Raw genomic sequence first — 14,380 nt, forward strand, 5'->3', positions numbered from 1 at the left:
AATGTTAATACCAATGCATTCAGAGTGTTTGAACACAATAAGCATGGTGTGGATTCAAACAGAAGCTTTGGATAGCATTTGGGTCTATTGTGTAGTCCTAAAAAAAAACAAAAAATTACTACAAATGTTAATCTATAATAGTGTACCAACCAATCACGGTGAACTGGGCTCTGCTGCCTTAGTAATGAGCATAAGAACTGGGCTCTGCTGCCTTAGTAATGAGCATAAGCATAATGACTTGGGTATGTGTGTGAGGTTGTGAGGTTGTGGCTTCTCATACTGTAGGCCTACAAATGTAATGTCATTGTAGTGACATAAGAATAGGCAATGATCATTAGGCCTACCCTCCAACCACAGACTGAGTGAGATTTGGTTAGGGGGGCCTTGTGGGCAAAACATTTTAATGTCCCCCCCTCTTGACTGTGGAGAGCGAAATGTACATTTTTAAGTTAATTTCCTGCAATTGTACACATTTTGCCATGGGGCAAAGAGAACATTTAGCAATGTTATAACAAATGTCATGCAATTCTACTAATTCTTCCATGTGCAGGGAGAAATGTTTTTAAGTTTTACACATTTGCCATGACTTATGCCATTAGTGGAAGCTCCTCAGAGGAGGAAGGTGAGGACCATCCTCCTCAGAAATGAATATATTTTTTAAATAAAATTATACTAAATATATCCACCTCACCAAATAATTGATTGAAACACACTGTTTTGCAATGAAGGTCTACAGTAGCCTCAACAGCGCTCTGTAGGGTAGCAGCATGGAGTAGCCAGAGGACAGCTCGTTTCCATCCTCCTCTGGGTACATTGACTTCAATACAAAACCTTGGAGGCTCGTGGTTCTCAACCGCTTCCATAGACTTACACAGTAATTATGACATCTTCTGGAGGACGTCCTCCAACCTATCAGAGCTTTTGCAGCATGAACATATTGTCCACCCCATCAAAGGAATCCGAGAATGAGCCTAGTAATGATCTACAGTTAGCTAGCACTGCAGTGCATAAAATGTGGTGAGTAGTTGACTCAAAGAGAGAGACAGACAATAGTTGAATAGCTTTTAATAAATTAATTTCTTAAAAAATGAAGGAAAAGCAAGAGAGAGAGAGCTAGCTATATTTCATATTTTTTTCACTTTCCCTTTCACTTAATTAGCTAGCGAGTGCAGCTAGCTAGTTTAGCCTACACAAACACCCAGCTCAAACAGAGAGGGATGCTATGTTACCTAGCTGGCTTTGGCTATCCAACACTGGAACTCTTACAAGTCAAGGTAAGCTTTTGGTTTTATTAATTTATTGGCACCCGGGCCCGCCGGTGTAACTGCTAAACTTCTTGCTAACTGTACACTGTACTGTATGATTGTAGTGGGCTTACTAACATGTTAGTTCTAGTAGCTATTTTGTTGACTTGACGTTAGCTAATTGGGTAACAACAATGTAGGCTGTGTGTAGCGGTTAGCGGTTATGATATGAAGGTTTGGCTTGGAAAGGTTTTTTCGCCTGGAAAATGTGAGTATCATGTAGTAAGTAGCCTATGCCTATTGATGTTACATTGAGCCGGGTAATGGAATATGAATGACAGTCATCCAGTATGCTGTAATAGAAGTGAAGCCATGCTAATAAATAAATACATTGTCCTCCCTCATTTTAAACGGCACCGACCGCCACTGTATACCATGTTGATATGATATCTGAGTGAGAGTGACAAACAAAAGCAATGGGGGCCCCCTGGAGGTCAGGGCCCCTGCATCCATAATTGCATTTGCATATTGGCATACAGTTAAGCAGAGGTGTTTTCAGGATTTCTACACATGGGGAATTTTTTTGGGCAGAAAATTTGCCTTTTATTCATTTTTAAAATTTATTTTCACCCCAATTTCGTGATATCCAATTGGTAGTAACAGTCTTGTCCCATCGCTGCAACTCCCCTACGGACTCAGGAAAGGGGAAGGTCAAGAACCATGCATCCCACAAAACACGACCCTGCCAAACCACACTGCTTCTTGACACACTGCTCGCTTAACTCGGAAGCCAGCCGCACCAATGTGTCTTAGGAAACACTGATCAGTTGGTGACGAATGTCAGCTTGTAGGCGCCCAGCCTGCCACAAGGAGTCGCTAGAGTGCGATGGGACAAGGAAATCCCAGCCGGTAAACCCTCCCCTAACCCGGACGATGCTGGGCCAATTGTGCACTGCCTCATGGGTCTCCCTATCACGGCTGGCTGTAACACAGCCTGGGTTCGAACACAGTTCTGTAGTAACACCTAAAGCACTGCGATGCAGTGTCTTAGACTGCTGCGCCACACGGGAGGCCTAAAATGCACCTTTTATAAACACATTTCATGCAATTCTATGTAATTTACATGTTAGAAGATATTAACAGAATATTTATTTAATACCACACAAATTACCAAAATGAGTGGTTACTCTGACAAACTGAGAGCAATAAAAACAACCTGGTCTTGAATGCAAACAATAGCCCATGCTATGAAGAGAGACACAGATTGTACACTATTAGGAGGAATTTTCACTGAGTTTACAAAACATTAAGAACACCTTCTCCCTTTTGCCCTCAGAACAGCTTCAATTTGTCGGGTCACGGACCCTACAGGGTGTTGAAAGCGTGCACAGGGATGCTGGCCCATGTTGACTCCAATGCTTCCCACAGTTGTGTCAAGTTGGCTGGATGTCCGTTGGGTGGTGTACCATTCTTGATACACACGCAAAACTGTTGAGTGCGAAAAGCACAACAGTGTTGCAGTTCTTGACAGAAAATGGTGCATCTGGCACACATACACAACCCATGTCTCAATTGCCTCAAGGCTTAAAAATCCTACTTTTAACCTGTCTCCTCCCTTTCATCTACACTGATTTAAGTGGATTTAACAAGTGACATCAATAAGGGATCATAGCTTTGCCTGGATTTAACAAGTGACATCAAGTGAAATCAGTTAATTGAAATAAATGCCTTCTGTCTGTAATAAAGCCCTTTTGTGGGCAAAAATTCATTCTGATTGGCTGGGCCTGTTTCCCAAGTGGGTGGGCCTATGCCCCCCATGGCTGCACCACTGCCCAGTCATTAGGACCTATTTTATTTCAACTGACTGATTTCCTTATATGAATGCTAACTCAGCAAAATCTTAGAAATTTTTGCATCTTGCGTTTATATTTTGTTCAGAACTATTTAGGCTACAATTGAGAGTGTGTGATAAAGTGTTTGGAGACATGATCATTTCGACATTACAAAGAATTAAAAAAATACAAACATGGCAACACTGCTATGTTGCACTGAGTCTTGCTGTTGGAAAACAACATACATGTACGACTTTCGGCTGTCCCAGATGCACCTCCCCCAACTTCACTCCTCGATTTTCGTCTGCAGTCGGTTGCTTCAGCCTTACCACTCAAACAAGCCCATTGATTCTGTTCATTTGACTGTCACGGGTCGCCCGTAAAAAGTGGCGTTAATTGCGCGCCTAATGCTATTGGGTAGATTACCGGTTGCAGCTTTTCAGCCATTGGTGCACGTACCATTTCTCTCAGTTGGATTGGCTGAGACTGCTATCAATCTCTCTGACTACCCCCCCCCCCCCCCGATTAACGCCCATTACCCCAGTCACAATAACGCACGGACACGAGCTTCCGAACACCAGGGGCGGTGTCAAGCAAACTATGCCATGTGTTCTACAAGAACAGCGTCCTTATTGGTCTACAGTACGGGGCTCTCGGCCCATCGCCAAGGGATACGCTTCGGATTGGTTGAATCGGCAACCCCCCTTATACCATTGCGCGTGCACTTTTCTCCGATTCTCAACAGCGGTTTATTGGCGTAACCCCGTCTCCACGCGCATAGAACCAAGCCTCACCATTTACGCAAATAGCGTTACAAAGGTTCGTAGTGAATAAGACAGCGAGCCCGAAACCGATGGGGAAGGAATAAAATATAATACCAGAATCGTCGGGTCTGACTGGAACTGTTCTTTCCAGAGGAACGAAGTGCACAAGACCCGATAGCCAACTGGAATAACCGGATTTGGACGTCGCGGTGTGTGGAGTTGGGACGAGTTTGCAGGGTCGTGGAAATCGTTAATGTAAAAATTGAGCAACTGGCAGATTTTTCGTTTGAATCGTCGGTAGGGTAGAAGAGCAAGGGAGCCGGCATGGCGGACGGATCGTTGAGTCTCCATCGGAATATGAAGAGGATCTGCATGGTCCTGGATCTATAGGAATATACAGCAACCATTCCCCATTAACGCATTATCTGATTGTTTCACTTCTGTAATTTTGTACTCAACTGTGACCAAGTTAGGGAAATCAAACCAGCAGTGGGTTCATTTGGGGGCCACAGGGCCAGATTCATGACTATTTAGTCGAAGACGCGCCTCCAAGGCCTATAATCAACTGAAGGAAAACGAGGAACCAAAGGAAGAAAGGATGCTTTGAACGACTATTGGGGGACGAGAAAGGGTAGATTGATAGGTCAAAATAACGACTGTGAAGGCTCGTGGAGAGGAGTTGATAAAAAAATAATATTGTAAATAATCTAACATTCAGATTAAGGAACTGTCATTCTTTGAATGCAAAGGTTTAGAAAGAAATCTACCAAGCCACCAAAGTTACAATCACGTAGCATACAGTATTTGATTCGAGGATTGGATCATGTCGGGGCGGCCCCGAACCACCTCCTTCGCGGAGAGCTGCAAACCAGTGCCGCAGCCCTCGGCTTTTGGCTCTGTGAAAGTCAGCAGTAAGTCTACAATTTTTTATAATCAAACTAATTTGCCTCAATTACCTGCCTTGCGAATGAAACCAATTTAAACTAGTTTTGGCCTTGTTCAGCACGTTGACTCGACGCCAGGTCTGATAGCACAGGCAGGCTTGTCATTCTGTGTCACTGGCTGAGATTGTCAGGCGTAGTGTCACCCTGGTTTCTGCGGGAGAGACCGCTGTGACGTCCGACTCTAGGCTGGTCAGCAGACAGAGGTAGAGGGCCGCGCCTGGGAGAGAGGGGCAGGGCTGGCAACCACCCAAACCAGCATAGTGGCGAGTGGCATTACAAAGCATCGTGGTGATTTGCCTCATTTGCAGATTCATCTAGGTGTCCATTCCATTAGATCACAACGTGTATTTCAACCGATTACTGATCTCTAGTCGAATGGAGCGCCTGGTTTAGGGTCATGACTAGGCACACACTCTTATATTATTATTACATGGGGATATTTTGTATATATTACTTATTTATATGTAGTTTTGCTTGCTTTGCGAGCAGTTTTCTCAGATAGTATTAATTTCTTAGCAGCCAGATGCAGCAAGTGACAGGATCGGTCTATTACACAACTGTCAATAAGAAGGTGTGCCCATGCAGAATTTGACTGGGGGGGGGGGCGGTGGTGGCGAGGTGATGGGGATTTGATCTTTCAGGGTAAAGGGGCGAGTTTCTCGTTTGTGTAAACTGAGTTGTTGTGGAATTTGGGGTGCGTTCAGTTCGCATGAACGTTTGCTACGTTGCGGATCGGATTGTACTGAATGGCACGTTTTCCTTAAACGTTATTGAACAGACTTTGAGATACGTTTGTTCTGTTGGGTGGGTGTGCCAGGGTGTGACTTGAAGCAATGAGTGACATATTTAAAGGGCAGCGGTGCATTTTGAACCCACAACCCAGGATGGGGTTGTGGCAGGGTGGCGTTGGGCTAGTAACTGAAAGGTTGCAAGTTCAAATCCGAGCTGACAAGGTAGAAATCTATCATTCTGCCCCTGAACAAGGCAGTTAACCCACTGTTCCTAGGCCATCATTGAAAATAAGAATTTGTTCTTAACTGACTTGGCTAGTTAAATAAAGATAAAAAAAAAAAAACTCTCTGTTTTTCAAATGATCGTTCAGTACAGCAACGTTTCCGTTCAACTGAATGTTCCAAAATGTAAAAATGATCGCCAGATCGCCGACTCCACTGTCAACACATCTATGTGCCACAACTAGAAGCACAAGCATTTCACTACACCTGCAATAACATCTGCTAAACACCTGTATGTGACCAATTTGATTTGAATTGACAATGTATCAGACTGAAGTTGCTACAATATTGCCATCCTCAATGTGCTCCTGGGCCAGGATATATGCTCCTGACAACTTTAATGGTGTTTTAAACTGTTGTCAAAATAAAATAATAAAGCCTATGCTTCTGATGCCTCAGCCTATAGTATACATATAGCCTGTAATTGTATTTAGCCTATTCCTATTACACATAGACAGTGGTGCAACTTTGGTTTTAGAAGTAGGGGTGAACATAATTTTTTTTTTTGTATATATATTTTTAAAATCCAGCCGGATAAACACTCCATACAGCATACCCGACCGCTCGGAGGCATCTGCATGGTCCTGAATGAAGCACACCGTTGCCTCGTTTTGTATCACATTCCAATGATAAAACTTGGGGGCGACAAAAATGCTATTTCATAATGTGGTGGTGGTCCTCAGTGAAAGTTGCATCCCTGCACATACACATGCATCAGACATTTACACACCTGCTCCTCAGAGTTCAGATGTTGACATACTTCAAACCCAGCCTTGCTTTACATACAGTACCATTAGGCCTATCACCTTCTGCATTTCTGTAAGTCTCTGTGTGTGGGCTACCTATTTGGTAAAAGACCAAGTCCATATTATAGCAAGAACAGCTCAAATAAGAAAAGTTAAACGACAGTCCATCATTACTTTAAGACACGAAGGTCAGTCAATACAGACATTTTTTAGGACTTTGAAAGTTTCTTCAAGTGCAGTCGCAAAAACCATCAGCGCTATGATGAAACTGGCTCTCATGAGGACCGCCACAGGAAAGGAAGACCCACAGTTACCTCTGCTGCAGAGGATAAGTTCATTCGATTTTTGGTTCCAATCGCCATGTCTTTGTGAGATGCAGAGTAGGTGAACAGATGATCTACGCATGGTGGTTCCCAACGTGAAGCATGGAGGAGGTGTGATGGTGTGGGAGTGCTTTGCTGGTGACACTGTCAGTAATTTATTTAGAATTCAAGGCACACTTCACCATTATGGCTACCACAGTATTCTGCAGCGATACGCCCTCCCATCTAGTTTGTGCTTAGTGGGACTATCATTTGTTTTTCAACAGGACAATGACCCAACACACCTCCAGGCTGTGTAAGAGCTATTTGACCCAGAAGGAGAGTGATGGAGTGCTGTACCAGATGACTTGGCCTCCACAATAACCCGACCTAAACCCAATTGAGATGGTTTGGGATGAGTTGGACCGCAGAGTGAAGGAAAAGTAGCCAACAAGTGCTCAGCATATACGGGAACTCCTTCAAGACTGCCAAGAGTGTGCAAAGCTGTCATCAAGACAAAGGGTGGCTACTTTGAAGAATCTGAAATATAAAATATATTTTGATTTGTTTAACACTTTTTTGGTTACTACATGATTCCATATGTGTTATTTCATAGTTTTGATGTCTTCACTATTATTCTACAAAACAGTAAAAATAAAGAAAAACCCTTGAATGAGTAGGTGTGTCCTAACTTTTGACTGGTACTATATATAAAATAAATAAATATCTAATACAAAAATGTAATAATGGTCAACGTTCAGAATCTAATCCATAAATACAAAAATATTGGTGGTATTTATATTGTCTATATGCCATTATTATAATAAAATTATACAATAGTACATTTTATGTTTCCTCCCTTAACTTGTAACAAGCTGTTACTTATTATGAGGCCAAATCTATCACAACAGACCTTTCCCCCCCAAAATATACACATTTTATCTTTGTTTGATTGTTTTGTAAAATGTGTAGACATTTAAATTGTGAATTTTGGGAAGGACTCTCTAAGTAATCTATGTTTGTGGTATACGATTAGAAAGTGTTCTTCACTTTCTATCTCTCCTGACCCACAGTTATGACATAGTCTGTCTTCTCTAGCCAGCCATGTTTTTCGATGGCATCTTGTTTCAATTGCCAGACTATAATTGCCAGGCAATAGCCAGGCTCTCACACAGCCAGACACCAGGCCTCTCTCTCTCTCTCTCATCATTTGTTTGGGTCTAATTGTTTTGCTGTCCTGGGGCTCTGTGGGGTCTGATTGTGTTCGTGAACAGAACCCAAGGACCAGTCTGCTTAGGGGACACTTATCCAGGTTCGTCTCTCTGTAGGTGATGGCTTTGTTATGGAAAGTTTGGTTTAACGGCTCTTTTCTGGATTTTGATAATTAGCGGGTATCGGCCTAATTCTGCTCTGCACGCATTATTTGGTGTTTTACGTTGTACACAGAGGATATTTTTGCAGAATTCTGCATGCAGTCCCATTTTGTGAATTCTTGGTTGGTGAGCGGACCCCAGACCTCACAACCATAAAGGGCAATGGGTTCTATAACTGATTCAAGTATTTTTAGCCAGATCCTAATTGTGTACATAGATTTTATAATGTCGTATGTTTTTCCCCCAACACCACTTTCCATCAAATTGTATAGCAGACCCTCATGCCAAATTGAGTTGAAAGCTTTTTTGTAATCTACAAAGCATGAGAAGACTTTGCCTTTGTTTTGGTTTGTTTGTTTGTCAATTAGGGTGTGCAGGGTGAATACGTGTTCTTTCGTACGGTAATTTGGTAAAAAGCCAATTTGACATTTGCTCAGCACATTGTTTTCAGTGAGGAAATGTTCGAGTCTTCTGTTAATGATAATGCACAGGATTTTCCCAAGGTGGCTGTTGACGAATATCCCATGGTAGTTTTTGGGGTCAAATTTGTCTCCACTTTTGCAGATTTGGGTGATCAGTCCTTGGTTCCAAATATTGGGGAAGATGCCAGAGCTAAGGATGATGTTAAAGAGTTTAAGTATATCCAATTAGAATTTATGGTCTGTGTATTTTATAATTTCATTTAGGATACCATCAACATCACAGGCCTTTTTGGGTTGGAGGGTTTTGTATTTTGTCCTGTATTTCATTCAATGTAATTGGAAAATCCAGTGGGTTCTGGTAGTCTTTAATAGTTGATTCTAAGATTTGTATTTGATTATGTAATTTTTTTTTGCTGTTTGTTCTTTGTTATAGAAACAAAAAGATTGGAGAAGTGGTTTATCCATACAGCTTCGTTTTGGATAGATAACTCTTCATGTTGTTTGTTTAGTGTGTTTCAATTTTCCCAGAAGTGGTTTGATTCTATGGATTCTTCAATTACATTGAGCTGATTTCTGACTTGCTGTTCCTTCTTTTTCTGTAGTGTATTTCTGTATTGTTTTAGTGATTCACCATAGTGAAGGCTCAGGTTTTCTGGGTCTCTATGTTTTTGGTTGGATAGGTTTCTCAATTTCTTTCTTAGGTTTTTGCATTCTTCATCAAACAATATGTCATTGTTGTTAATTTTCTGAGGTTTTCTGCTTGAAATTTTTAGATTTGATAGGGAAGCTGGGAGGTCAAATAAACTGTTTAGGTTTTCTACTGCCAAGTTTACACCTTCACTATTACAGTGAAACGTTTTGTCCAGGAAGTTGTCTAAAAGGGATTTAATTTGTTGTTGCCTAATTGTTTTTGGTATATTTCCACACTACTTTCCTTCTATCTATAGCATTTCTTAATATTATTCAGTTCATTTGGCTTTGATGCCTCATGTTTGAGTATTGCTCTGTTCAAGTAGACTGGGATTTTGCTGGGATCTGATAGGGGTGTCAGTGGGATGACTGTGAACGCTCTGAGAGACTCTGGGTTGAGGTCAGTGATAAAGTAGTCTACAGTACTACTGCCAAGAGATGAGCTATAGGTGTACTATAGGTGAACTCTAGGAGTTCCCTCGATGCCTACCATTGACAATGTACATACCCAGCGTGCGACAGAGCATTTCCTTTTGAATTTCTAGCCAAATGTAAAATGTTCCTGTTTTGATTAATTTAATAGATTGAGTTAGGTCTGCTCTATACCAAATTAGCATACCCCCTGAGTCCTTCCCTGTTTCACACCTGGTAGTTTGGTGGGTGGGACTCCAGCTCTCTGTAATCTAGAGGGCAACCAGTGGGTCCATCTCCTCTATACCATGTTTCTTGTAGGATGACAATGTCTGTATTTCTGATTTCTTTGGTGAAGTCCAGGTTCCTGCTCTCTCTCTCTCTCTCTCTCTGTCTCTCTCGCTCGCTCGCGCACACACACACACACACACACACACACACACACACACACACACACACACACACACACACACACACACACACACATACACAAGTTTTGTTTTGGGGAGAGGCAGCTGGCCAAGAACAATCTTGTTTAGCATTTCAAAGCTCCCGCTCTCTGTCTTTTTTTTCTGTATTTCCCTCGCTCTCAATGGAGATGGGAACAAAATTAACAAATTGAACATGATGTTAAATTTAAATTGCCGCTTTAAGATTGAAAAAAAAAGATAAGAGCGAGCTGAACAAATTGAAGAACAAACAGAAAGAAACAGAGAGAGACAGACTGAGCGTCAGAGAGAGACAGAGAGACAGAGTTAGAGAGAGACAGAGAGACAGAGTTAGAGAGAGACAGAGAGACAGAGTTAGAGAGAGACAGAGAGACAGAGTGAGAGAGAGACAGAGAGACAGAGTGAGAGAGAGACAGAGAGACAGAGTTAGAGAGAGACAGAGAGACAGAGTTAGAGAGAGACAGAGAGACAGAGTTAGAGAGAGACAGAGAGACAGAGTTAGAGAGAGACAGAGAGACAGAGTTAGAGAGAGACAGAGAGACAGAGTTAGAGAGAGACAGAGAGACAGAGTGAGAGAGAGAGATGTCAGATATTGGGTCCAAGTTATTACTCTGTAATGTGATAGTTATTACCTTATCTGCACGAACCCTAGTTTCCATAATGACTCAGCAAAATACAAATTGACTTAATTATTTATTTACTAACTAACTAAATAATCACAGAAATACATCACAAACAAACAGTAGATATTGGTTACTAACAATGATAGAAAAGTCTCTAGTGGGCTAAGCCGATATGACAAAAGGACAAAGGGAAAGGGGTGAGGACTGAGAAAGAGCGGGAAAAACAACATGGATTCACCTACACACAGTCTATAATTATGTTCATTGAAATGCTAATACTTTGCACATGACCGGCTGCTCATTCTGAAAGAAATTGGAATGTACATATTTACACCTGGATGTCGTTGTTGTCTCTCTGTTGAAAACACTCAATCGTCCAGTAAAGTTCATCAGAGTCTCTGGTTAACTTTCCCAGCAGTCACAATATCTTTTGTGGTTGTAGGTGGTTAGAATGAATACTTCAGAGTACCATTCGGAAATTTTTTCATAGAATAGATGCTGTGGCGGTTGTCTGTATTCTCGTTCTAGGTTTACGTAATTTCTAGCTGCAGACTAGTAATTTGTGTCATCTAGAATTGTCTTCTTCTGTAGTGATCGATAGTCTCAGAGTTGAACCATTTCCAGCCGTGTAGCCAAACTACAGCTGTATGGTCTAATGGTCTATAGAATTGTAGCCATTCCTACGTGGGGACTCTGTTCTGGCGTTCTCTGACTTCATAACCATGCGAGACGTCTGGCTTACTGTGCGTCTCTTTGGCATGAAATGTACATTTTGTCACGGGTGGTTTTATACACTTCAGAGAAAAGGCTGGTCCATGATGCCAAATGTGATGTCTGGGCTCACAGTGGTGTGTCCATTGACTAGTTAATCTTTATATGAAAATCCATACTCTCATTTAGAAGGTTAACATCACATTACATCTTTTCACAAATAGTTTCATGTTTAATCACATATGTTTCACAATATTTAGATGTAAACCTGACAGCTGGGAAATATACACTTTAAGAGATACAGTTATGTGTGTTTCCTGTCCTTCATGAGATCACCAAATGAAACACACTTGTCATAGCTCTCCCTTAAGTGGCCATGGACCATTACTGCATTCTCAAAAATAGAAATATTGTTTAGTTCTCCTATTTTGGGGGATTAGGAGTTTTGAACAAAATAAGTACTTTGTTCTGGTAGACTCTCTCAATACTGCATGGCAGTTTCTACCAGGTATTTATTAGAGGTCGACCGATTAATTGGCATGGCCGATTAATTAGGGACGATTTCAAGTTTCCATAACAATAGGTAATCAGCATTTTTGGACGACGATTATGGCCGATTACATTGCATTCCATGAGGAAACTGCGTGTTACGCGAGTGCAGCAAGGAGCCAAGGTAAGTTGCTAGCTAGCATTAAACTTATCGTATAAAAAACAATCAATCTTCACACAATCACTAGTTAACCTCTAGAGGATAAAATCCCGTTAACGGGATTGGTTGGACAACAACCAGTGAGATAGCACGGCGCGAAATTAAAAAAAGAATAATCTCAAAATTAAAATTCAAGTATTATGCTGCATTTTAAAGATACTCTACTTGTTAATCCAATCACATTGTCCGATTTCAAAAAGGCTTTACGGTGAAAGCAAAACATTAGATTATTTTAGCATAGCACATTAGCAAAAAAAAAAAAAAAAAACATTTTCCAAGCACGGATAGCCGTCACAAAACCAGATATACAGCTAAAATTAAGCACTAACCTTTGACAATCTTCATCAGACACTCCTAGGACATCATGTTAGACAATACATGCATTTTTTGTTCGATCAAGTTCATATTTATATCCAAAAACCCAATTTTTACATTGGCGCGTGACGTTCAGAAAATGTACATTTACATTCACATTCACATACATTTACAGAAGAACTCATAAACGTTGACAAAATTTATAACAATTATTTAAAGAATTAGAGGTAATCTACTCCTTTATGCAACCACTTTGTCAGATTTCAAAATAACTTTACGAAAAAAAGCACATTGTTCAATATTCTGAGTACAGAACTTAGCCTTCAATGCTAAGCTATACAGTTAGCCTACAACCACGGCGTTGACAAATCTCTAAAAATATGTTCGAAATATTTTCTTACCTTTGCTGATCTTCGGCGGAATGCACTCGGAAGGGCACCCACTTCCACAAGAAATGTTCATTTGTTCTGCAAAGTCCATAATTTATGTCCAAATACGTCCGTTTTGTTGACCCATCCAGAACACTTTACAATGCCATGTGGCGTGGATGCAAATCCATAGATGAAATGGTCAAACGTTCTATTACCGTTTGTAGAAACACGTCAAACGATGTTTACAATCAATCCTTTAGGGTATTTTTTTACGTAAAATTGCGATAATTTTACAACCGGGCAATAGGTATTCATCCCAGAAGAAAAATTAAAAACAAGTCACGTGCACGCGCGTCATAAGACACCTGTCCTCAGACTGGCCAGTGATTGACTGAGCCACAATTGTCTGCCCAGTAACAGGTGACGGATGAAACCAGTTCCTAAAGATTGTTGACAGCCAATGGAAGAGTTAGGAGGTGCAACGTAAATCCTATGTCACTGTAGTTTTACAAGGGATTCAAAAGAAAAAATACATTTCTAATTTCTCCCACTTCCTGATTCAATTTTTCTCAGGTTTTTTGTCCATGAGTTCGGTTATACTCACAGACACCATTCAAACAGTTTTGGAAACTTCTTAGTGTTTTCTATCCAAATCTACTAATAATATGCATATTCTATTTTCTGGGCCAGAGTAGTAACCTGTTTAAATTGGGTACGTTTTTCATCCAGCCGTGAAAATACTGCCCCCTAGCCCCAACAGGTTAACTACACATGGTTGATGATATTGCTAGGTTGACTAGCTTGTCCTGCGTTGCATATAATCAATGCAGTGCCTGTTAATTTATCTTCGAATCACAGCTTACTTCGCCTAACGGGTGATGATTTAACAAAAGCACAATTGTTGCACGAATGTACCTAACCATAAACATCAATGCCTTTCTTAAAATCAATACACAGAAGTAGATATTTTTAAACCTGCATATTTTGTAAAAAATATATAATGTTAGCAGGCAATATTAACTAGGGAAATTGTGTCACTTCTCTTGTGTTCATTGTACGCAGAGTCAGAGTATATGCAATAGTTTGGGCCGCCTGGCTCGTTGCGAACTAATTTGCCAGAATTGTACATAATTATGACATAACATTGAAGGTTGTGCAATGGATAGTAATACAGAACTCTGCAGGCCATCTATGCAGTAGATTGCAACACCGCCCCCTTTGGCAGTTCTATCTTGGCGGAAAATGTTATAGTTAGCGATGGAGATTTCAGGGTTTTTGGTGGTTTTCCTAAGCCAGGATTCAGACACGGCTAAGACATCCGGGTTGGCAGAGTGTGCTAAAGCAGTGAGTAAAACAAACTTAGGGAGTAGGCTTCTAATGTTAACATGCATGAAACCAAGGCTTTTACGGTTACAGAAGTCAACAAATGAGAGCACCTGGGGAGTGGGAGTGGAGCTAGGC

General features: G+C 41.0%; 1 protein-coding gene across 2 annotated transcripts in view; it reads left to right on the forward strand.

Moving 5' to 3' along the window:
* The first annotated feature begins 3,858 nt into the window (after window positions 1-3,858).
* The window catches only part of LOC106586650 (glycogen synthase kinase-3 beta), a 53,910-nt gene continuing 43,388 nt past the window's right edge, over window positions 3,859-14,380 (forward strand). The window contains exon 1 of one of the 2 annotated variants that reach the window (XM_014174159.2): window positions 3,859-4,751. In XM_014174159.2, coding sequence (XP_014029634.2) covers window positions 4,664-4,751 — 88 coding nt within the window. In that variant the 5' untranslated portion in view covers window positions 3,859-4,663. The remainder of the gene's footprint in view (window positions 4,752-14,380) is intronic. The other variant, XM_014174161.2, reaches the window with a different exon arrangement.

Source organism: Salmo salar, chromosome ssa25 (genome assembly GCF_905237065.1).
Source record: "Salmo salar chromosome ssa25, Ssal_v3.1, whole genome shotgun sequence".
In the NCBI taxonomy this organism is placed as follows: domain Eukaryota; kingdom Metazoa; phylum Chordata; class Actinopteri; order Salmoniformes; family Salmonidae; genus Salmo; species Salmo salar.